This window comes from Neolamprologus brichardi, chromosome 10, assembly GCF_056152115.1.
Source record: "Neolamprologus brichardi isolate AB-2024 chromosome 10, ASM5615211v1, whole genome shotgun sequence".
NCBI lineage: Eukaryota > Metazoa > Chordata > Actinopteri > Cichliformes > Cichlidae > Neolamprologus > Neolamprologus brichardi.
Genome location: NC_142113.1, coordinates 28,447,912 through 28,473,617, shown reverse-complemented (window position 1 = coordinate 28,473,617; position 25,706 = coordinate 28,447,912). Strand labels below are relative to the sequence as shown.

The following is a 25,706-nucleotide window of genomic DNA, read 5'->3' as shown; positions in this document are numbered from 1 at the left end:
TATTCAATAGCTTATTAAGAATCATCTTGTTGGTGCCAAAATACAATGTTATGGCTCTCTTACTCTTATCTTTGGCATATTTTATACATTCTGCTAAAGAAATGGGATCAAATCAGGCTGATAAGCTACGTGTCGACAACACAGGTTCATCCTTTGGGTTCGGCGCCTTCTTATATGTTTGACTGACTCCGATTAGTTTTAAGTGGCTTAAAAACAAAAAACATTCCTGTGAAAATGGTCAGGTGCAAGGACTGGACTGAATGTCCAAAGAAATTCACATAGGTATGTGAACTATTGCTCAAGACCACTTTAAAAATATTAAAGTCTGGCTTCATGGAAGCAAAACAAAGAAATGAGGGGTGGCTCAAGACTTTTGCACAATATTTACACACAGTAGTTTAAAATTAACCAACATACATAATATTCATGGGGAAAAAAGTAATGGAAGAGAAATCTGACAGTTTTGTGAGTATAATATAATAATAAACAGAAACACGTGGATAGTTGGCCAGGAATAAGTTTTATATAAAATTTGAACAGTGGATACAGAGGTGATATTATGTGTATAAAAAAATACATACAATAAAAGGAAAATAAATGAATCTTATTTCTATTTTGAGCAGATGTTCAAGTTAGCTGATGAAATGTAAAAGGCACTAAATGTACAACATTCCAGTTTTAAAGACGGTAAACAAAAAGAGGCCAAAGTCATTCAGGGACGAATGAAAATAACAATAATAATAATAATCACAGGGCATTTTGTTGTCTTTGTTATGCCAGACATAGTGCAGATTTTACAACATAACATACCAAACGATTCTCAAATAACACACAACTATTTACCATCGATAAACACCGAGCACGCACTTTAAGACCCGCGTCCAATCAGAACACCAAACGCTGCCACCGCGCGAGCTCCGTCACATCGGAAATCTTTCATAATTTATAGTTTACATCACGATTTCTACAACGGCACTAAACACTGCAACGAGTCACAATTAGGAGCAAAGCGACCAGCAGCTGACAGTTTGTACACGGATGTTTCGTTTTGGTTTGAAATGCATGCTGCAAACAAGAGTGTTTTTAAAACACAACCCAAAAACAAAAAAAGGAAACAGAGAGGAAAAGATGGAAGACATCGTGGTGCTTGTGGGCTGTGATGTCACAACCACAGTCGGGTCAAAGCGGGCAAAGCCTGGATTTCTTCAGCCTGAAGTTGGTTATGACCCATTAAGTTTTACTGCTGTGTCAGAGGATTTCACAAATTTGGGATAAATATACAAAACATGTGAGTAATTTCCCTTTTATGTGTCAGCGCAGACACGGAAACATCTGAAGAGGTCTAACAAACACTTCCTTCCTTGTGGAAACCCTCTTTCACCACAGTTGTCAAATCTGTCCTGAAAACACAGGCTTGGATGTCGGCCTGCGTTAGGCTGTTTTTACCCAGGGGTTTCCCCGGTAACTAACCAGACTACTTCACTAGATTTAAAAAGTCAAAGAAAACAATCACAATTAGTCACAAATCTAACAGATGAAGTTAAATCCAGTCCACACAATTACAGCATGTTCATTTTCAACAGCCTTTTAAAATTATTTATCACATTCCAAAGGGCAGACAAGCCGACAACCGGTCAGTAACCCCCTGGTAATCGCTGGTCAATAGGGAAAAATAGGTAATCTCCAACTGGCTGTTCATTGGCTGTGGGTGGTGGCAGAAAGCCACATGGTTGCTGCACCAAAAACCTCACAGGTTGCTGTGGTCAACGGTAGCCTGCACAGAAAACACCAAACTGTCTCCACATGCTCGACAAGTACGCGCCAAGTGGTGCAGAAGCTGACGAGCGCAACGGAAACTGGAAACGGAGAAGGCTCACCTTCAAAGTAAAAGTTGTGCCTTACTTTTCAAAAGTAAAGCACAACTTTTACTTTGAAGACCAAACACCAGTTGCACTAATACTTAGTGAGCATTACAGGCAAGTTGGTGTCTTCCATACAATCTAATAGCAACCAAAGCAATCAGCTGTCGTGCAGCACCTGGCAACCACTCTCCAACCAGTTGGGGAATATAAATTTTTACAAGTCAGGTTCTATGTGATTAATCATCGTCAGTACCGGCAGCCTTCCTCGCAGGTCCACGTTTCTGCAGAGCCTCTTATTTTCTACATCAAAGCGCCGCCTTTACCCTGATTAAATGACGGCTACACTGACAGGAAACATTTCCTCCCCATTTCCAATAAATGAACTTTATTTACTGGCCCCAGCAGGTCAATAAAGTTGGGTTCCAGTTACACATTTTAGTTTCAGGCGTTTGATGAGCTTTACAGCCTTGCTGATAAATTTCTGGCTTTGCAAAAAGACAGATAAAGGAGATACAGACGCTTCATCAGTATAAAATGAAAAGTATCGTACTTGAATAATTCCTCTGGATCTCAACATCTAAAGGACGCTTGAAGGATTTAGGCTTTAAGAGCAAATGTGAAGCCTACCCAAATTATTCTGCAGGATACCTCTGCACCAAACAAACATGGACTTAAAGGCTTTTTTAATCAAGCCACATTTATTAGTGTTTTCTGCTCAGACTGTTGGCTGAAGAAACTTAAGCCGGAGCCCTTTAAACCGGCTGGTGTTGCGATACTTCTTGCAGGCGCTCTATGCACATGTCAGAGTGTCTGGTGACAAATAATTAAGACTTAAGTAAGAAAAACAAAGCATGCCACCAACTTTCTCGAGCAAACCGCTTCCATTCTCAGGAAAGACATCCACAGCCATACCACACTGGAATGAGTTACAGTATAACAGCACTATATCTTACACGAGGAGCAAGAAATATATACAAACACTGGTCAGCATGGAGTTTTACTGCATTTGGAATCACAAGACGAAGCTGAAGGAATCAAGATGGCAACACAAATATTCGCGTTAACAAAAACCAAAGAAATTACAACATAAATTTGGCTTTTTGGAAGAAAACAAAAGTTTTGGAATGTATTTAAAGCATCTGAAATCGGAAAGTGTTGGCATTAGATATTTGGCCCATTAGTTTGACAAACAAAGAGCTTTATATTATGCATAAATAAGAAAAAGAGGACGGATAGTCTCATAATAATGTGTGTTATGTTAGTAAATTGCATGCAAATCTGTGTATTGTTCCACAAAATAACATCTCCCAGTTTTCATAGGAAGGAGATCTTTCACCTCAATTGAACCTAACATGCATATTTCAACATAAAGAAATAAACTGCCCATGGCTCTTTAATAAAAACAAAGAAATCACATAAATCTACCTGGGTTGCATTGTCCATGTGTTTATCTGTACACAACTGGGACAATGAAAAATAAAAATAAGTGACAGCAACTGAAACTTAAACGTACGGAATTTTCCACTGAGGTGAAAATCTAAATGCGGCGTCTTTACCGGTACCACAACGACATGCCGGGAGTTTACAGAGAAGTGAAGCATTCACAGTAACACCAACGTCAGACGGCTGCTTCTGCTCTTAAAAATTAAATAAATCAGCCGAGCAGTACCAAAGTTATTCTTTAGATGTCATTATATCTGCATGCAAAGTTACAGAAGGCGGTGTAAAAAAACAAAACAACAACAACAACAAAAAAAAATCTACATCACTCGCCTCTACAGAACAACATCACTATGGAAAAGCCAGACGATGGAGAGGGAGCCGTGGCTTCGGCAGACTGTTGCACCAGCTGTTAGCGAAGTCGATGAGATATGAAGGCAGACAGACAGAAGTTACAGTACAGGTCGAGTCCGCTTTAAGGGTCACCGCTCACTCACAGTACGTCTAAACTTCCACCAGGAGAAAAAAATGTTGCCGTTTCAGTCAGAAGTTAATTTTCTGCTGTTAAAGATTTAATCCTTTTACTCAAAGTAGTGTTTTTCCTTTTTCATTTGACTGGGTTTGAGTTCAGGCAACACATATTAACCCTAATTACTTTCTAATCTGAGATGACACATTGCACAAACTTTGGTCATTTTATCTCATGCAGTGTGGCATAACTGACAAAATCTGACGCTGTGTATTACCAGCACTATGCTGGGAGACATGTACTTTCTTTTTTGTTCCTCTGGTATGATCATTGTGTTAGCTATCAGGACTGAGCAGCTTGAAGTTTCACATTTTGTAAAGATGCAAATTTTTTTTTGTGCTTTAATTCTACAAATTACGTTCTTTTTAATATTCCAGTGATCACTGAATGCAGGGGTTCTTTCCTCGTTTAGACGGGAGTTTAAAAAAGTATGAAATTTGTCCAAAAGCACTGCACAAGCTGTTCTCTGTGAACAGAAATTAAATTTTATCTGAAGGAGTGAGTCATAGTGTGTTATACACACCACTTCAGTTGACTCCACGTGTTTCCTTTTTTCTTTTCCTGGAAATTACAAGCACCTCCTTCTCAGTGCCATCATCGTCTCAGGTGTAGAAAGATTTTATGACTCTATAATCATGTAATGTGACACAGTGACCCATCAGAACAGGCAAAACTTGCGCAGTCTGAACTCTGACTTGTTGATGAACCAATCGGGTTTTCAGGATGACAGAGACGCGCAGAGATCAGAAGCCCGTAAACAAAGGAGGATAAAAAGGTGGAGCGTCTGCCCGGCTCATTAATGGGACTTTTAACACTGTGAGCACACATTGGACCACACTACATCTCTTTACATTGATCTAAATGCGGCACAGTTTGGATCAGACGAGAGCACAGGTGCAACTTTGTGACGACTACAGTCTGCTGTTTCTAACAAAAAGATGTAACTTGAGGTTTTGACGTTGGTAGATTTTCTTTGATCTTTACTGATGTTGCTGTTTGTACAGTTTCAGACCAGTCTCACCGGCCAATAAAAAGCACCAAAGTTTCGGCAGAAGTGATCAATGAACATGATCAATAAGGCGATGTAAGACAAACAGTGAGAGTATCGTTCAAATATCTGCTTCATAACGTCATCTTCTCTCTGGAAGAAACAGTTTAACGCACCAATGTTTTTTGTTTCGCTTCGTTTTATTAAACGGGGCTCACTCGGTTCAGGTGTGAGCATCTTAAGTAGGACTGTTGAGTTGGTGCAACAGCCTGCTAAACCTTTAATGGGGGACGAGGGGCACAAAGCTACAAGAACAAAAACAAAACAAACAAATAATACTTGGAATGATAACCGAAGGCTTTCTCGTTTTTATGTGTGCCCCTGGTTTTTTTTGGAGAACAGTTTTGATGTAACGGAGTGGTGGAACATCGACTTGGAGTGTTTTCATAGCTTTTTTTTCTTTTATTTTTACAACAAAGCACATGGAGACATTACTTTATCGTATAATATCATCATGCTTTCAGAGGACAAAATTTTAAAGAGAGAGAAATAGAGAGAGAGAGAGAGAGAGAGAGAGAAACTGCACCACTTGTGTCCCTGTTGAGATATCCCCACCCTTCCCAAGAGCAGCTGATAGAGAGGTCTCATATTTTACTGGATTTTTGTTTACTTTTTTTTCTTTATTTGGTCCCCGGTTCCTCTTCAGTTTTTACGAATGTCAGCATAGACCACGGGCTCCATCTTATGGAAGGAGTTTTTGCTGCCTGAGTGATCCAACTGGGCGTATATCACCGGGCCCTGGAGGACAAATGAGATGCAGAGCAGGAAAGAAACACAGTCAGCCAATGACACAAGTAGATACAGACAGAAGCAAATAATAAACGGCAACCTTTATATCACTTTACGCACATGGGTGATTAAAGAAGCCCAAAGTTAGAAACCTAGGTGGTTTTTTTTGTTTGTTTGTTTTTGTAAGTGGAGCTTCTGATTGGGAGACAACAGCTTCTTATAGTTTGACTTAATTAGTGCTTAGCTGTGAAGATGTAAGGGCAACACACACACAGATAAAAAGGCTTAGATAATTAGTCCGTATTTGGATAATTACTTAGCAATTACAGGGTCTCTGAAAAGTGGCTTACATTAGTTTTTTCCACATTTCCTTCCCACTCCTATTAACAGCTTTGGCACTGGTTAAATTCAGTAATAGTGATAATAGTAACATTACGCTGCCAAAATATGGAGTGTCACTCGATATACAAGTATTTAACATGTGTCTCACAAAGACAGGAAGACTCTTTAGCACCTCATGTTTTGATACTTGTACTCGGTTAATAGGCTTTAGCTGTGATACAATAGTTTCCAAACTTCTGGGACAGATGCTGAATATTTTATCTCATCTTACTGCATTTAAGATGATTTTAAGGGACAAGCTACAGCTGGCCATGGTAATCGTTCAGACTTGCCGTGATTGAGATTTAGAGCCTTGGGAGCTTCCTAAAGAGAAGCGTGACCAATACACCACAAAAGTGCAGGACTGCCACAGGATCATCAATGCACGCAGACTATACAGTACAGTGTAGTGAGAGTGTGACAGCCGTGACTACAGCCGCAGAGACAGCTGTGTCATCCCGTGGGTGCAGTCATAATTACAGTGACAGCGTCTCTCAGTGAGAAAGCTGGTGAACCAGCTCCTCTGTTTCTCTTTCTAAATATAAATGGTGCAGACCGGTGCCCGCGCAGCCGCAAGTTGGGAACGTGTGCTGCACAATACACGATACTGTATCATAAAAACGGCTCAGCACGGGTCACAGGAAATGCAAACGTTATTGTGAGGGTTAAAAAAGTACTGCAAAGTAGAGCAAAAGTTATCAAAACATCAATTTAAAGGGAAAACCCCCCAAAACAGAACCAAAAACACCCCACGCTTTAAGAGACTTGAAAACTGAACAGCAGTCCTGTGTCTGTATGGGATAGTCTAGTCTTCTTTTTAAAAGAAAAAGAAAAAATAATAATAACAAACATAACTATTACTGAGAAAATACGATTTTTTTTTTTGGACAGTAAACCTAAAATTGTTGAGTGTTGGTTGGTTGATCAGGATAAAACCGATGACATGCTGGCCTTAAGACGAATGTAAAAGTTGTGCTTGACACTGATTTTTCTAATATTACTTATTATCATGGATAAGTGATTTTGATGATTTCACATTTAAATATAGCAGAAATTTAAAAAAAAATTTCCGCCTTCATGTATTATTCAGAGGAAACACTTCACTAAAAATAATAAAATAGTCAAAATCTGTCCTAAGATTAAAAATAAATAAATAAATTCTCACTGTGACCACTGGGTGGGGGCTCTATAGTCTGTAAATAACTTTTCCATTTTATCTACATTTTTCAGTTTTTGTTAAATTATTCTGCCGCCTTTCACTCACACTTTAGAAATCAAATCCAATTTGTTGTTTTGTTTCATTTCAAGCAAAATTCACTCGCAAGTTTGAAGATTAGTTCTGCTCTCTGTTGTATTAAGACAGCCCACTAAAGATTTCTCAGGGTGAGTTGACTGTTTGATTTGCTAAAACAGATCAATTATTCAGCTGGTAAATCTGAGAAATATCAGTAAAGGGAGAACACATCAGAAATTTTCAGTCTATTAGCTAAACAAAAGAAATGCCACACCTGATAAATAACTGTTCATGATGTCTAAAAAAGTAAACTAACAATAGCATTTGGGGCGATCGTGGCTCAAGAGTTGGGAGTTCGTCTTGTAATCGGAAGGTTGCCGGTTCGAGCCCCGGCTCGGACAGTCTCGGCCGTTGTGTCCTTGGGCAAGACACTTCACCTACCGCCTACTGGTGTTGGCCAGAAGGGCCGATGGCGCGATATGGCAGCCTCACTTCTGTCAGTCTGCCCCAGGGCAGCTGTGGCTACAACTGTAGCTGCCTCCACCAGTGTGTAAATGTGAGAGTGAATGAATAGTGGTATTGTAAAGCGCTTTGAGGGTCCCGAAAAGCGCTATATAAATCCAATCCATTATTATTTTTTTATTTATTTTTTTCTTATTCATTTCTTCTTAATATTCCCCCCCTTTTTTAGGTTGGTTTTTTTGGCCAAACAATAAAAAACATGAATGGAAACAACTGAAAATAAGATTACGTACGAAATAAAATCAGAACTAAATATTACAGATGGATAAAAAATTATTTTCAGTTGTATTTGGATACGTTGTCCACATAAATGTCACCACCTTCCAGTAAAACAGAGGCAGCCACTGGTTTTTTGCTCCTTCCCTTCGTCCCCCAACTCATACCTGTAGCGGACCCGAGGGACTGGTAGATCTGGAGCCCTCCACTCTGGACTCCACCTTCTTTCGAGGCTGCGGAGCCTGAGAGTTCACGCTTTCCAAGGACGTACAGCTAGTTTAGGTGTAACGGAGTCGAGCAATCATTGGTGCACAGTCAAAGTGAGACGAACACAAATAATGGACAAGACAAAAACAAAATCATGAGACATGAGAACATGAAACGCAGCAGCTAAGCGCCGACTGGAGGTGCACCGATGGGATTCAGACCATATCAGATTGGTGGGTCTGCAATTTTGGAAGCACATTTGCAATCAAATAAAATCCAAATTAAGATATTTTGATGAATATTTTTATGACTGATTCTTTAGCACAAAGGTTACAGTTTATAATTTTGTACTTAATTCATAGTGTAATATAATTTAGCTTCTTTAATTTTATAGATAAACCTCATCTCCACCCATAACAGTTTAGCTGTTTTAGTTTTATCTATGTGACAGTTGCATTTTTTCCCTTTTCGGTTTTGAATTTTTTTTACAACAACAACAAGGTAATAATTGTGGCTCAGTCACACTAGTATGAAAAAACAGGACTGAAAATTTGACTACAAAAATATTCGTAGTTGCTTAGTGATTGCATTGAACCAGCTGCAAGCAGTTGGGACAATTACAGTCACAAGCCAACTGCACAGCTCATCTGTAGGAGAACTGGTCTCCAAACAACTGTGATCCGACTCAAACAGACTGCAGTTGCTTTCAAGCAGATTAGCAAAGGTTTGCAAATTACTGTCATCTAGTTTATAAATGCAGACCGCTTGCCAACCCATCGCAATCAAGCAAAGTAAGTTTGCACTGATGAGTCCAACTAGTGTCTTTGCAAATCTCTTTCCAGGAGGTCAACAAGACACTGCACACAGCTGCAATAATTTGGGTCATTGCACATCTCCGACCAGTTTTCCCCAGTGTGACCATGTGGGAGATCTTATATTACATTATCATTTGTAATATGTGGTTTATAATCTGAATGGGAAGCCTGGTGATTTCTCTGATACTGAATTTATTCCATTTGAGAGCTTACGGATTAGGTTCTTGGCTCAATAAAATAAATTTTTTATTTAACTAATTAAAACTGTTATCTAGAAATCTGAAGGTCTGTGCTTTGGCTCTAGAAAACTGTACAAACATTTACTATTTTCCAACATTCAACACTAAAACTACCAGTATTGCTGAATGTAATGTAATGAGCAGGGCAACAAATACAGCCACTGATTCAACTGTTTTAATATGTAGAGCAGAAGTACAACAATGGAAATTAACCCAATAAAGTTTATTAACATTCTCCATTGTTTATCTTACTGTACTGCATCTGAATTACTTGATTTAGAGTATATGCTCATCTAAATTATGGATAAATATTAGTAATTAATAATACTTTTACAAAAAGTTAGTGCAAACATAACATAACCAGTCATTAGATGCTCTTCTATTGTAATGATATCTTAATTAATGACAGTTAATCACATAAACGCAAAGACTGATTGATCAGTTAATACATCAACAAGAGATTATAAATCTAAATGTTTATACTAAGTTTTATTATTTCTTCCTCAGTATGAAGAGTAAACCAAATATTTTTGAGTTTAATCAGTAGCTCAAGCAAACCTTTCAACAAATGTATTCAATTTTAATTTTACTTATAACATATAAAACAGACAAAACAATAAAATGCCAATCCGTTTGTGCTTGAATCAATACTTATTTGATCCAATTTAATTTCTCAGTCTAGGGGTTGTAAATCTTTTAAGTCAAGCAGCCAATCAGTGCAACTCTAGTAAAGGCAACAGGGAGAGAGGCAGTTTACCTGAAAATAACAACATGAATGCTAAATGAACAATGAGAGGCCAATGTTTCGGCCCATTAAGATGACTGAACACTGGCAAAAAAAAGAAAATCTGCAAATACTGTTGTCAAATAAACATGTTTCATGGGAGAAAAAAAGCTGATGACGATGGGTTAGTGTCACTGAAGCAGATGAGAAAGACACCGTTTAGTTTTGTATGTTAGTGGCAAACGATGGATAAAAGTTCTACACAGTTAAATAACCTGGTTACATGTTTAAATGGTTTCCATCGGCCTGGAGACTAGGCTGCCTCTAGCTTGTCCTATTTATAAAATAGTCATCCATCCATCCATTCGCTTCCGCTTCTCCTTTTCAGGGTCGCGGGGGGCGCTGGAGCCTATCCCAGCTGTAATAGGGCGAGAGGCGGGGTACACCCTGGACAGGTCGCCAGTCTGTCGCAGGGCCAACACACAGGGACAGACAACCATTCACGCTCACATTCACTCGCACATTCACACCTAATGGCAATTTGGATTATCCAATTAACCTATCCCCACAAGCTGCATGTCTTTGGACGGTGGGAGGAAGCCGGAGTACCCGGAGGGAACCCACACAAACACGGGGAGAACATGCAAACTCCACACAGAGAGACCCCGGCCTGATGTTGGAATTGAACTCAGGACCTTCTTGCTGTGCGGCAACAGTTCTAACCACCGTGCCACTGTGCTGCCTATAAAAATAAAATAGTCAAAAAAGTGAATTAAAGAATTAAAGTTTTATCTTCTCAGCTAATATATGTTACGTACATCGGTAATTAATTAAAAGTATTCTTTATTCTATGTAAATGAGGGTCAGGATGATCGGATAGGTTAGTGTAGGTATCATAGCAGGTTAATGGCTCTACATTAATTCTGTCTAACATTAAACATTAAACTGTTCTAAAGAGTAAATCTGCCTAAAGGAGACATTGACTGTAACCAGGTTACTTAATTACGTATAAATGCATTAAACGACAATGCGTAGATTAAATGGCAACAAGCTCAACATGCTTGTAGAAGGTGTTGCTGTGAAGTTAGTGGTGTTAATACAATTTAATGGAGGGAAAAAAATGACTGGCACCAGTGAAAACAGCCACCCCACAGATCCCTGTTAGCTCAGCTCACAGGCTCAACCCACTCAGCAGCCAAGCAGAAGGTGCCCGATTTTTCTTTCTTACTCAGTGAGAAGCCAGTGCTGGTGCCTGAAGTACAACTGTTTCCACACAAAGCATTAGCACTGGCATGGCTCCACAATTCAAGGTTGAGCACAAAACTATCAACAAGAAATTTGTAGCTGCATTGACAAGAGAGACCTCTCAGCGAGTGCAGCTTCTGCTTTACAACCTTTTAAAAATGTGGGCCGATTCTCAAAAGACAGCATATCAGACCTGGCCTCTCATTGACACCTTCCTGATGGACAAGAGGGACGTCTCTCAGATTTGTGGCTCTTTTGTTTATACCTCAGATGAAGAAAGAGTTTCTATGGCATGCGAGGTAGACGTGGTCAAAAATACCTCAGGCATGCAAAGTCTGGAGTGGACACTTTTTTATAAACAAACGTGTTAATAATTAGTACCCACCAAACACCAGATACTGTAAAGTGTTAGAGCTATACAGAGGGTTACCGGTCTAATGGGAAAAAAACAACCTCTCAAGTGAAATATTACTGAAAACAAAACATTGATTCAGGAAACCAGTATCATCTGTTTAACTTACCTTTCATTTTAACAACATCAAGTATAATTTTCACATCAGTATAATTAACACATAAAGTGAGCATTAAACATCAAACAAATCAGGTAAAGTTACTATCAACAGACACAAATAACCAAAGAAAACAACCCAATTATAATTCAGTCAGTCAGTGGGGGTATTTTTCTGTATTCACGGGAGATTAACGTTAACATATTCTCATTGCTAGCTATCAATTAAAATACCCCTTGCTGTTTATCATTATTGTTACAGGTCATTTTTACAGGATGTGCAGATGAAGCACTTACTTTATGGATTTAAAACATCTCATACAGCTGTAGATATAAAGGATTTTACAGGTGAAACCACTGTCTGTGGCACACAAGACAAAATATTCTCAAATCTTTTAGAAATGTTAAACTTTAATACTGTCTAAACTGTATTTATGAACAGCTGCAGACCCTGCATGGATCTGGGTTTATAACGGTAACTAAATAACACACAAAATTCACTATTAACTACTTTCTGTAGAAAACTGAAAAAAGTAACTGCAGTAACTGAGTCACGTTGAGAACGAAATTAATTAATTATACTGAAATCTAAGAGTTGGCGAGTCAGAAAAATGTACATCATTATCACGTGTGCATCACTCACACAAGATCAATATTTCATACTTAAATATAATGATAGTGTCACACTTATAGTGAAACTACTAGTACAGATATAAAGGTGTAAATCATATAATTGTAGTATTCAGTATTTACCAACTTCAAAAACTTTATTGCTCTTCATGATGTATCTTTATATTTTTATATCTATAATATAAATATGGAGCTTAAAGCTGCTAAGAACAAAAATAAGTAAACTAACAAGAGTTTGACTGCGACTATGTCTGGATATATATGAGTGCATCACCAAATAGTTGTTTTATCACGTGTACATATGTGTTACATTTATTAAATGTGCGTTCAGCTTATAACTGCATAACGTTGGCGTTGAGAGTGAAGCTACTTTTAGGTCCTGAATATAGTTTTTAAACTTTTGAAAATTTTGCAGCTTCACTGTAGCTGAGGTCATCGGTAATCTGGAACAGCGTAAAGTTGAATGGCTCACTTACCCTTCGTAATCATGGCGGTTGTGAAGTACCCTCATGACAATGCAGGCCGCCACAGCAATCAGCACAAGCACCAATAAAGCACCACAAACTCCTGCAACTATAAACGTAGTGTTGTTCTGCGAATAAGACTCTGGGGGGAAAAAAACAAAAAAAAACAAAACACACAATGAAGAACATTCAAGGTCAGTCCACACATCCATGATATTCCAGACATTCCCAGCCACACCTAACATTTCATCCTGGGGGATTCTGAGGCTTTCTCAGGGCATCTCACTAGCGGGTACTGGGTCTACCCCAGGGTCTCCTCCCAGTCGGGCATGCTTGGGAGGCACCCAGGAGCCATCCTAACCAAATACCCGAAACATCTCAACTGGCTTCTTTCGACGCGCAGGGCCAACAGCTCTGCGGGACTGTGCAAAAGTCTTGAGTCAACTAACAGACTATTTTGTAATGTTTTAAAGTGGTCCAGAGTTTCCAAAAATGTTGGACTAATTACTCACAGATTATGACAAAACTGCCCAAGATTGTGAAATGTACTGATATTACACACAAACACAACAAAAAGAGTTTCATCTTACTTAGTTTGATAATGGATTTCAGAATGTCCTCCAAACTAAAACAAATTAGACTTCATGTGAAAGACCCACAGTCACTGTAAATAAAGCTACGCTACTATAAATAAAACACTTTTAAACCCCATTCCTGGAAATTAACATCACAGATGGGAGTGGTGCTTAAACCTGAGTATCCAGTAGTATTAAAAGCTCTAAGGCACTAAGTCAGCTCTTTGTTAGAGCCAAAGCGTGTGAAGATAAACAGAATTGTGTGAATATATGTATATATATAATCATTTTAAAGTAAAAAGTGGATTTCAGAATACAAAAATAGGATTGTGAGCACAAGGCTGACTCTGTTCCTTCATCATGTATAAATACAGTTATGCTACCATAAATAAAGCACAAAACTTGAACCCTCGGGCCTGGAAACCAAGAACACAGCTGGGCGTATCACTGAAAGCTGAGCAACAAAAGCTGGAACAATACCAAGGCAGCTCATTGTGAGAGCCAAAAGAAACTGCGGCTAAAACATAGTCGAGTACAACACACATGCTCTATTTAAACTCTTTATTGCTTCCTAGATACAGATGTTTGGTACAAAGAAAAACCTCAACCTGCGAAGAGGTGCAGCCACATGTAAAGCAGACAAGCCATCACATGCACATGTGGCCTTCAGCTGAGGGAACACAAACAGTGGTTGTGCAGCGATTTGCCGTATGCGCTTGAATAGCTTGCATTTTTCTCATTAACTGATGCTTTTCGATGTGTTTATTTTGTACCTTTAATGAATTTCACCTTCAACTGATCAAATGGAGTCATTTATGACCTCAGCTATGACAGTTGTGATCATTTTAATCATAAAAATGTGCGTCTAATCTACTTCTCCTACAACTTTTTATAGTTTCCTCTCTTTTCCTTTTGTTTTTCTTTTACAGGATTTGGCCCATTGATGTGGCAAAGATAATGGAAAATTGTATATGCAACATCAAAGGCTTTTATTTTAGTGCAATTTTCCACCTCAGATTACTACAATGTGAACCCTGGCTGACAGACCTAGTCAGAACAAGATTCAGAGATATACTGAGGTACATGCAGTTTATTAGACAGGACCTGTTGCTGCTTTCGGGGATATATGGATAATGTTTGTTGCCCAGTTACCGAAATACTATCTCTCTGGCAGGGAACAGAGTGGTCACACCCACTCGGTGATGAAATCACAGTTCTTGTGGTCAAAATTCTGTGATTTGAGCAGTCCATAAAAGGCGCCATGCAGACTAGAGGCTAAAACACTCCTGGTGTGATTTAAAGTTGCGTGAAGGGCCTCAAAAACCTGGTGAATTATGGGGTAAAGCCAGAAAATGATTGCATTTTTCATTCCTGATTGGCAACTGCAACTTTACAAATCAGTCTGATCAGGAATATGAGAGAGAATAACACAAATATCTGTCGAGAGACATAGTGAAAGGGTTTAGTCTATCACTCACACAGCATATAAAAACAGTATGCGTGCCCCTTTTTGCAATGCACAAAAATGCCAATGCAAGTGGAAACCTGCTCTCACAAAAGACCAAAGGTAACGTCCTTTTCCTGTAACAGGATGGCATCAATAAATCTCTAACGAGCTTGTCACCAAACGTTGTTTTTCCGTTGTTGTTTTTTAAATTAATCATAACTTTACCCACATCTAATATGAACACGCAACACTGTAACATAATGCTCAATTTTAACGTGTAATAAGCAATTTTTTTTAGGGCATGCGAGGGAATAAATGTGAGCCCATAAGAAAAAAGAAAAGCATTTTTGCAGCTAAATACTTCACTGTGTGTTGTTTAGTGCCAGCAGGCAGAGTAGCACTTTTATTCTTGACAGTCTTTCGCATTTATCTTTTGAATTTGGGCGATATGGATCTAATGTTTACAGATGCCTAACAGGAGATTCAAAGAAAGTTTGCAATTAATCCGGTTTGAACTGCAAAAGCATGTCGCAACAGCATTCCTAGATAAACCATTAAGTAGTCCAGGATTTAACTTGTTACAGGTGGTGCAATCGACACACTGTGGTTAAGATGGCCACGATCCAGTCCATCATGTTTGATCGGCTAGTGAAACAGAAAAGTCTCCTCTTTGCCTGGAAACACAAGCGATAGTGCGCAGAGGCTCACACTGTGCTACACTGTGTTTTCTCGCCATCCAATCAGCATGTGTGTGAGCAGAGCCCTGCTGAGTGGGTGAAAAGAACTGACGAGTGTGTGGTCAAGGCCGCAGAGTAGCAGGAGGCATTTAGAAAGCCATCTTTCCCAGCCACACTAACTCAACCTGTCACTGATTTTTCTTTTTTAAATTTTCTACATTTCCAACATTTAACTCTGGTGCATTAATTTCAATGTAAATCTGACAAAAACTCACCTTTCAGCACGACCCTGAGCTCGGTTCGAGCCTGCGTCCCCGTCACATCTGGGGGGTTCTTCACGTCACAGAAAAACGTGCCGTTGTCGCTGAAATAAGTCGGGCTCAGCTGTATCGAGACGTCCCTCTTGTTGATGTCCCCGATAAACTGCACGCGGTCTTTGAACTCGTCTGACCCTGGGAATCCTCTCCCACTTGTAAAGTAGAAAATCTACAAAAAGGAAGGAAATGCTGGTGAAAATGTACTCATGTATAAATGGGGACATCTCCGACCCCTGAAGGTTCTCATCTAGATCAGCCGTGTTCTCTAGCAACCACCGAGCAACGGGCTAAAATGACCTGATTTTATTGATCAAACAATCCCACATTTTTCTCCCCTCAATGTGATTAAATGTGTTTGTTTTCGAATGGCAAAAAACAGACCAAGCAATACTGTAACATGGACTTTTACTATTAAACAAAATGTATAAGAGTACAGTAATGCCAGATTAAGTAAAAGAACAGACATTTAGACCAAATGCAATAAAGTGTACAATAATTAAAAAAAACAAAAAAAACAACAAATCTCCAGGTACTAAAAACAATAATAATACATTCTTTTGACAATTACTTGAACAAAAATCTCTAATATTTACCGCTTTCTTACCATCGTTTTATATTTGTACTCTTTTTGTATTTATTAAAATTATGATTTTTATTCTTCTTTTGTCCTTTTATTTTTTGTATTGGGTTTCACTCATCGTCCAGCACTTTGGTCAACATCTGAGGTGTTCATATGTGCTAAATAAAATGACTTTTTTTTTTTGGACACTGCAGACACTGCAGCGATATTGTTCTTATATTTGACATAGATAAATTAATAGATAAATATTTCCATAATTTAGTAAACAAAGAGGTCAAGCAAACTGGTTTCCTGGCTGTGACTAATATTCCTGTATACAGGAACAACAGCTGTCATAAGACACCTACACACTGAACAGTCTTCACTGCAGCCACACTGTGCTAAATGGAACAGGACATCAAGCATCATGTATGTGAATTGTATGATGATACTGAACTTACTGCTGCTACTACTACGATTATAACATAGACGGCAGTTTTTCCTCTGTCATTTGTTTCTGTGGTCTTTGGCTTTGGCTCAGTCACGATGACATGACACATCATACAAAAACAAGGCTTTTTTTGCCACAACTCAACTAGATTTTCTTCTTTACTGCAATCCCAAATTTTGTTTTGCCGTTTTCCTTTTCTTTATTATGGCTGAGGTTTTTTTCTTTACCTTCAAAAATTAACACAACAATAAATAAATAAAGAATTCTCTCAAAGTTGATGTCAGATAATTTGATTCTTTTGTAGAAAAACAGACAGAACTTGAAGTGGCTTTCATATTGTTATCAAACTATAAAGAAGGATTAAATATGCTAACAATTATTCAGTTTTATTAGTAATAATTAAAGCAGTAAACCGGTTTCATTCTTGTAGTTTTATAAACATAAATGCAACAAAAAATAGCATTAATGTAATTAAAATCCAACATTAAACTACTAAATAACTTGTAATGTAATTATTTGTACCAATCAGTAATGGTGAAATCTGTGTTACTGTAACTGTAGCTTCAATTTGTCTTGCAGCTCATTTCAGATTTTTTAAGGGTTAGTAATGCAACATTAGGCAGTACTGATTGACAACTTCTTCTCTGGATGGAAGTCGATGATTAAAGGCTCTCCTTTGCAGTCAAAATGAAAGCAAGAAAATGATCATGTTATCCCAGCAATTTTGTTTTTATAAATCACCGAAAGCCAAATCTAATGCAGCCTAATTAAATTTAAAATTGTATTGGTTGACGCCCTGGACCGTTTCCTGCATGTCCCCTTTGTTTTCCTAGCTGCTCACTAATGTCAAGTTTGAGTCTCCAGCCAACTTTGAACCTCTTTCACTGCACAATGTCTTAAACAAAAGGAGGGAACATCTCAAACCTGTCTAGGCAGCTCAAACACGGCCCTGCAGATGTTTACAGGCAAAGTAGGTCACTCTTGATTAGTTTTTTTTTTTTTGTACTGAAATGCGTAGAATTTGAAACGCATGCACCAACTACAGATTTTTGGTATCCTGCCATCTCCAATGACAACAGTTGCTTAGTGTGTTGGACAATTTTGACATTTGGATTAATCACAGAATATCTGAGGTACTAGAAAGACCATTACTGCTGCACAGCCTTTTTCCTTCACTCAGCAGCTTTCCCTTATCTTAGCTTTTTGGTGTTTTTTTTGGACAAGCATCATTTCTCTAGGAAGAGAAGTATTTATTCTGCAAATGATGGGTCTGAAACGTCAGAGAGATTGATGTTTTAAGATACACAGCTCGATGTTACAACATGCTCCAAGTGTAGACTGCGTGTATGTGTTCTGCCATGACTGCTCTGCAAATTAAAGGCCCTTCAGCTATGTCATTATATATGCATGAGTCAGATCACAGCAGACAGACATGCCCCGCCCAGCCCGACTGGACTGTAAACAAAACGCCTTTGTAGATAGGACATGATCCACACAATCGTCCCTCTTTCTTTTCTTTTTTTTTTAGCTGTTTAAGAGTTTTAGAGGAATATACACTAATAAGTTCAAGCTAATCACCACAAGTCAATTCTCAGCAGTAATAAATAACACTGTAGGAAAAATCTGTAGCTGAAAACTAAAGTCTACAAAGAGATTTAAGTCGACAAAGTGCTATAAGAACTAAAGAGAAAAATGAAAGCATACCACGGGATCCAATTACGATGCTCAAGCAAGATAGCAGCAGAACATGAACAGATGAAAGCAAACGGAAAAATTAGATAAAAATAAATATGTAGATATGTAAAGACAGTACATGGAGAGAGTATAACTGTACTTGATATATTTTTAGGGAAAAAAAAAAGAAAGAAAAAGGCTGGCGCTTAAACTGAAAGCCTACTGAAACCAAATCATAACAATGTGCTCTCACCCATCCCTCAGGGAACAGCCGAATCCGTTCTTCTTGTGTCACAACAGATAAAACAATCGCAGGAAAACATCCTTAAAAACTGTGGGAAATCTTCCCAGAGCGGACACAACCAGCGGGGACTTACCACGTATGGAGATTTGTAGAAATGACTGTCGGGATGACTCGACTGAAAGTTCCAGGTCACCGTGGTGGCCGAGCTGACCACTTCGCTGGACTTAAAGGAGCATCGAAGAATCCCCGTGGTACCGTTCTGTACTATCACCTCAGGATCAGCGTGTATCTCGATCGCAGACGTGGGTCTTGTGACTGTTTATGAACACAAAACAACAAGTGTAAGCACACAAAGCAGCAAGGGTTCAGGGCTAAACCAACACCACGGACAGCAGGTTACAATCCAGAAAGGCTATTGGTTTATTCTGTAGTTAGTCTTCCAAGATCCCAAAATGGTTTTAGTTAGTTTTAATTATTATTTTTTTTCATAAGTAATTTTTACGTTTAGTTTTAGTTAACTGTAATAGCCTTGTTAATCATCAGTTAATAATCGGACGCTTGGTGCAGTCCCACAGTATTAATAAAAAGGGACAAAATCTCTCCACACGAGTTAGTGTGGTCAATGCACCTTAGAATTACATCATATTTTTTTAGTTTTTAGGAACTCCGTAACTGTCGCTTGCAGAAAGCCTCCTTTATTAAGGTAAACAAAACAAGAGGCATTTTTCATCATTCACCAGCAACATTATAGAGCAGCAGTATTGCTAAAACTATCCCAGGTGGTCAAACATTTAAGCAGAAATATAACGTACCTGCTTAACACTTTGATAAAACTTAACCTTGTAACTCTTCAGCAGCTGCACAATATTGTCACATAAAATTCCACAAAAAGCAATTAAATGCAACTCCAGCACACTATTTGTGCATGCACAAGGGCTTTTGAATTAGTTGTTTGTTACATATCTTGGATTGTTTTTTTTTTAATCATTATTATTCTTATTCTCGTTACCATCTGCATCAGTAATTTTAATCCTCTGTTTGCTTTTCCTGTCATTTGGAGTCCAGCTAGGGAGTGCTCAGCTGAGTCGTGCATTTTAGTTTTCTCATCCTTTGCGGCCTGGTTTTACTCCAGTGTGTTTTTTTCTTAAGTAGTGAATTAAGTGTTGTTACCACTTCTAGCAGGAAATGTTTTCTTTCACAGTTTGTAAAATACTTTGCTTTGTTTGAAGTTAAAATAACTTCTCTGGCATCATGACACATATATATGTAAAAACTTAGATTGGTATTAGCGCAGATGGCACCATCGATCAAACAGGGCGGACAACTTCGTCAGCCAAACATATTCTTAATATTCTTAAATACTTAAACCTGAATAAACCTGTGCTGAGCTGAGGGGTTTGTTTGTTTTTTAAATTAATATTTATTTTGCTTCCCCCAACACAAAGGGCACAACACAAACAAACATGTATCCCTATTAAATTTTAATTTCACTGAATTACTTATTCAAGTGTCCCTAATTAAAAAGATTTTGTCCAAACCCTGCAGTGGTAATAACGATTACTGTGAGCATGCCCCAAAATCATAAATTACGGTCTAACACATTCATGCCACTGATCTTTGAACCCTTCTAAACTTCTTCATGCTTGTCCTGTAGAGCTGGATGTTGTTTTAGTACTTCTTGCTTGCTCTTAGCTGGCCTCTGTGTGGGAAAACACATATGTATGAGTCAGAGCACTAAATAAACAACTGAAGTGAGGTCACAGGCAGCGAGACAAGCCTGACACAGAGTTTAGTCCGACTTCAGTTTGTGAGAGACGTGGAAAGAGGTAGTATCTTATCCAGCCACCTGTAAGATTACTCAAACTATTTTTATGTAACTGGAAAAACAGACGGATGGTTTTACAGCTCTGCTCATTTATCCACAATCCTCAAATCCCATATTTATGGCTGCATCAAAGGCAACTTGGTGTTTGATGTTGTGCATAGTGTAAAGAGAGACGTACAACTGAGCAACACGGGCTTTCTCTGCTCAGAAACAACCTAACAGGTATCACAATGGTGATTATCAGCTGTCTCTGCTAAACCAGGCTTCCTGCTTCAGGCTCTGTCACAAGAGTCACATGACTCTTGTGACAGAGCCTGCTTCGTTTAGACATTATCAAAGGAACAAAGATAAAGATATAAGACAAAGACATATAAAAAAAAAAATTTTTAAACTGTAAAACGCAGCACTGAAGCTGCAAATAAAGAGACTGAAGTTTCACAGATTTTGAGCCATAAACATCCTACAAAAAGATTGATTAATTTTCAGAGATTTTCTGGTGTAAACGTAGGTCCGCAAGACTTTGCCGAGTGTTCTTTTGCAAGGTTTTTCCACAGTTGTAACATCTCCCTCTGTATATATGTACATCTCCAAGCTCTTGTACTGGACTACAATAAAAACCGACACAATCGTACACTTGTGTCTTCAACCTAGCTGCAGTGGCCGCAGCGTAACACAGCAGATAACCCCCCCCTAAAAAAAGGTGCAAGGCCAGCACCAAAAGGTATAATAACCAACCAGCAGGTGAGTGGTTGGTAAGCAGACTTGTCTGCAAACACTCGCCAAGAATACCCTCTGAGAAATAGTGAAACTACACGGCAAAAAGTTCCATCTTTTGAAATGACTACGGCAATAAGGCACTACTTTGTTTTTCTGTTTTTTTTAAGTCAATGTTCACCATTTCCGGCTTTGGGTTGCACTTTCTCAAGTCATACTAGCGCTCAGCTAGTAGCTGGCAAATATTTGCACACAGGTCGATGACTTACGTGTAACTCATCGACCTGTCGGTGACTGTGGCAATCTGCTAGCGACCAGGTGCAACCACAGGGAAATTTCTGTTGCAACACCTGCTTTGTGATTGATTTCAACCTCCAGCAACCAATTGCAGAAAACACATTTTTCCCAAGCAAATGGTTGGTTGCCAGATTATTGCCAACTGTTCTCTAGGCCTGTGTGACTGCTTAGAGACCGATGAACACAGAGCTAATGAAAAGTTTTTCCAGCATTTACAACACCAGCACTTTTTACTGTGATCATAATTATTAGAATGATTTGGTGAAAATGTCGCACCTGGTGCCAATTTTAACCCTAAATTGCTCAGACCAGATTAGATTATCTGTTAAGTTCAAGTTAAAATGGCAACCTGCATCAGGTAATGTGATACTCAATCTGATTGTTCTTATAGCTGAGAAAATAGATACCCAAATGTGACCCTGACTAACTGCACAACCTTGAACACCAAATCAGAACCATTTTTGACACTATAAATTGTAGAAACAAGACTGCAGTGCAATACTGGACACATTGGAGACAAATGTTCTTTAAAAGGCTGTGTGATAAATGTCAAACACTGACTGCACAGCATGATGATTAATAGCCTGACCATAGCAGCTGTGAGTAGGAAATGTTTGGCAGTACATTCACCTTTTTGCCACCTTGAAAGGTTTTGATACAACTATGAATATACAAATCGAGCCACACAAGTATTAGCAAACAGAGATACGTGACTTCCACAGCTTGTAATCAGAAGAGCTAGCAGGCCAAGGTATAAAAGCAACAGAGCAATAAGTAGCCTCGGCCTCTTGCAGACATTAGATCCAAGTCTGTTTAATGAACACCAACAGATTTAGACTCGGGGAAACACCGTGCTTCAAAAACAGAAGCAAAAGCAACTCTTAGAGCAGCATATAGTCAGCACACTGCTGAGGCAATCTCACAATAATCTATAAAAAGGAAGGAAGTATTTGTCAGATGATATCAGTCTGTGATTCAAAGCAGAACACTGTTTTCCGTCTTCAAATTTCAGTTTTAAAAGTTGTTTTTAAGGTTGGCAAAACTGTTTGTGATTTCTGCTCTTAATCTCACTTCACAGAAACATCCTGTCCAAAATCAAATAAAGTGACTGTCAACTGCTGAGTCGGCTAATTTGCAATTTCATGCACATCCTTTCTAAAATGCCAGATCATGTTGAGCCTGTAAAAGCCGAGTGATCTACCGAAGATTTAAATGTAATTTGAAGTGAAAAAAACCACTAAGCTAAACTTAAAAAAGAAAAAAATCAGCTGGATTATGCAGAAGATAACCTGCTAGTGCTTGAGTTTAGAATTTATCTTTTTTAAAAAGGTTGCTCTCCATAATCTGCACTTCATACTTTCTGTGCTTTACCACAAGGTTCAATTTTTAGGTGGTGTAATTTTCTATTTGTGAACCTAGAACTTCTTCTTTCAGTTGTACACCAGCATTAAAGACATACTTTGACCTAGTCATCCTAAAAGCTGCCGTTTCAATATAGTGTGGTCGAGCATCTTTTAAACAAACTAAATCTTAATCCTTCAGTTCTTAATAACTTCGGACCAATTTCGTAACTACCATTTTTAATCACAAATTACAGAAATTCAGTTCTTTTGAAAAGCTTCACACATCTGCAGCTCACATTAACTGTGGTGTACCACAAGGTTCAATTTTAGGTCCTATGGTATTTTCTGTTTTTAATGCTTCCAGCTGATCACTTTAATTAAGTTTCACTGCAACATTTACTTATTCTTATTACTTCTTCTTTCAATGCAACACCAACAACATTAAGATATATCCGTGAGACCTGGTGATCCTAAAACCCTAGGTGCTGTCTCAGTGATGTTAACTGTTAGATACAATCATTCAGTTCTTCATCCTTCATCAAAAGTTTAAGAAACAGTGGTTTTAATCCACTTTAGCATTTGTGTGCCTAAATGGCAGTTTGGAGAAATTTCAATAGGGTTTTTGAGCTCTACACAGCACAGAAAAGAGGTTCCTCGAGGTAACCAAACACCTTCTTTTAAACAACATAAAAGGCCACTATATCTTTTTAGACATAAGAGCAGTTTTCGATACAACAGATTCTAGGATTTTAATAGATGGGTTGGGATCAGGAACAAACCACTTGGTTTCATTTTTATCTCTTAGAAAAAATCCCCCCAAAAAACTATCTAATAAGAATATGCAACTTATGGTACACCATAAGATTCAATTTTAGGTCTTATGTCATTTCTCATTTATATGCTTTTCACATTTATTTAGTTTTGCTACACCCACATCACAGATCTAAATTCCCATGAAACCTGCTGATCATAAAAACCTGTTTTAAACTGTCTCGTCATGTGAAATGTTGACAGTGCATTTTCTTAAATCAGTTAAACCCCAAACAACATCCCCCTCAGCTCCACACTGTTTGGTCTTGCTTTCTCCAAATAAGAACTATCTTGAGAGAAAAACTGATACTTTAACATTCAGACCTGGATGAAGTATACACATTTGTTTTCTTAAGGATCAACTACTACAACTCCTCTCTGGTATAAAAAAAAAATGAAAGATACTAAATTGTGGTTTACAGTCAACACTTTCCTAACACATACTGTTAAAACTACTCATTGTATGCAAGTATAATTTTTCCAATGTTCAGGATGTTAAAAATGTTTAAAAAAATTAACTACAGATAAATTAGATTAAAGTGTATGTTTTCCTTCTTAAGATGCACATTTTGAGCTGCTAAATGTATAGCACAAAACGGCTTAGCCAAAGTAATGAATGCAAGTTCGTGCTGTAGTTCACAGCTTTTTATATTACTATGCGACCAAACTGTGTGCTTTGCGAGGGCACATATACCCTGTGCCTGAATAGATAGAGGGCCCCTGGTCATTTCAGTCCGTGCCTCTCACCAACTTGCAGGCAGCTGCAGTAACACGTCGTTACAACACGAAGCCACTATTGTGCTTCCTGCCAAAAACAAAAAAATAAATAAATAAATAGTGACGCAAATCTGGCTATCCAAAGCGAAACTTCGCGCAAAAATCATGTCCCTGCCGTTGTGAAGCTACGTGTACCTTTAAGTACACAGTGTTTAGTACCCAACATACTTCGTTATCTGGGTCAAAATACGGTTAGCAAACGACGAAATGAGACGTTATCGCGGGGGCTGGATGCTGTGCTAGTCCACCTGCATTCAGATTAAAAACAGTCTTAGTGTGCTGTTCGATTATGTAAATAAAATAAGAATTGATTGGTAGCTCTATTAGTAGACGACATTTCACAGGTGACACGTAAATACCGTTGACACACGCCTAACAAAAGCTCTATTCAGAAATCAGCGTTTAAACGGCTTTACTTTAAATTTTGGTTACATGTACGACAGCGCACACTTTTCAATATCTCCTGCCTTACTATGACATTTAAATCAAATCGGCATGGGTCTTAAAACCCAGGGACTCTTATTTCAGCTAAACAGCTGGTTAGCATCGCTACTTTCCACGCCTGAACCCACCTTCACCTTCCGCAGGACGACGCGGCCAGGGGCGGCAGCCACCATCCTGTGCCAATCTCCATTCAGGTTTTAGTGAATTTAACAGATTGCATTTTGTGTAACACTGTCTCTCACATAAGGTGGAGTCTCTATCCCACATCCCAGTAAAAAAAAAAAATCCGGGCCGTGTTAAAGATAGTTTCTCGCTTACGAGGCTGAAGAAAGGCGTGTTAACTCTTAAAGGATTGGGAATAGAGGTGTAAACGCTGCTAGCCTGCTAACCTGAGATCCCACCTAAAATAATGAACTCAAACTCAAACGTTTACAAATGGAAATTTAACCCAAGCGGGGCTTCAACACTCACCCAAAACAACACAAAGCGTAAATCCAGTAAATAATATACGCTTGCGAATCGTATCTGGCCATTTGGACTCCATTATGTGGTTGTAAACAGGAGTAGTTGCTCCGCTTTTTTTTTTCCTCCACCCTCCACTGTCCTAGTGGTTTCTTCTTCTTCGCTGCGGGTACAAACACATATGGGTGCGGCTGCTGCTGCCCCCTATAGAACGACCAGACGAATCACACATAACTTCCACCAACAGACAACAAACAAAAGGAGCATTTCATGAATAAAAGTGAGCGCTTTCTGCCT

The 25,706-nt window shown here is 38.6% G+C and overlaps 1 protein-coding gene across 1 annotated transcript; it reads right to left on the bottom strand.

The window, feature by feature from the left end:
* Nucleotides 1–501: 501 nt before the first annotated feature.
* Nucleotides 502–25,574, bottom strand: mpzl1l (myelin protein zero-like 1 like). The gene is made up of 6 exons (XM_006785112.3): nucleotides 25,419–25,574; nucleotides 18,871–19,052; nucleotides 15,768–15,978; nucleotides 12,806–12,935; nucleotides 8,129–8,234; nucleotides 502–5,617 (listed from the first exon to the last, which is right to left on the bottom strand). Exons 1-6 carry the CDS (start codon nucleotides 25,489–25,491, stop codon nucleotides 5,522–5,524), a joined length of 798 nt encoding a protein of 265 aa, XP_006785175.2. The 5' UTR covers nucleotides 25,492–25,574; the 3' UTR covers nucleotides 502–5,521.
* Between the last annotated feature and the right edge of the window lie 132 nt (nucleotides 25,575–25,706).

What these genes read in the sequence shown, in the direction of transcription:
- mpzl1l (XM_006785112.3), bottom strand. Translation starts at nt 25,491, where the DNA reads ATGGAGTCCAAATGGCCAGATACGATTCGCAAGCGTATATTATTTACT. An exon ending in TACGCTTTGTGTTGTTTTGG is followed by an intron (nt 19,053 to 25,418) that starts GTGAGTGTTGAA and finishes GTTCATAAACAG; the next exon opens with TCACAAGACCCACGTCTGCG. An exon ending in AACCGCCATGATTACGAAGG is followed by an intron (nt 8,235 to 12,805) that starts GTAAGTGAGCCA and finishes CACCTAAACTAG; the next exon opens with CTGTACGTCCTTGGAAAGCG.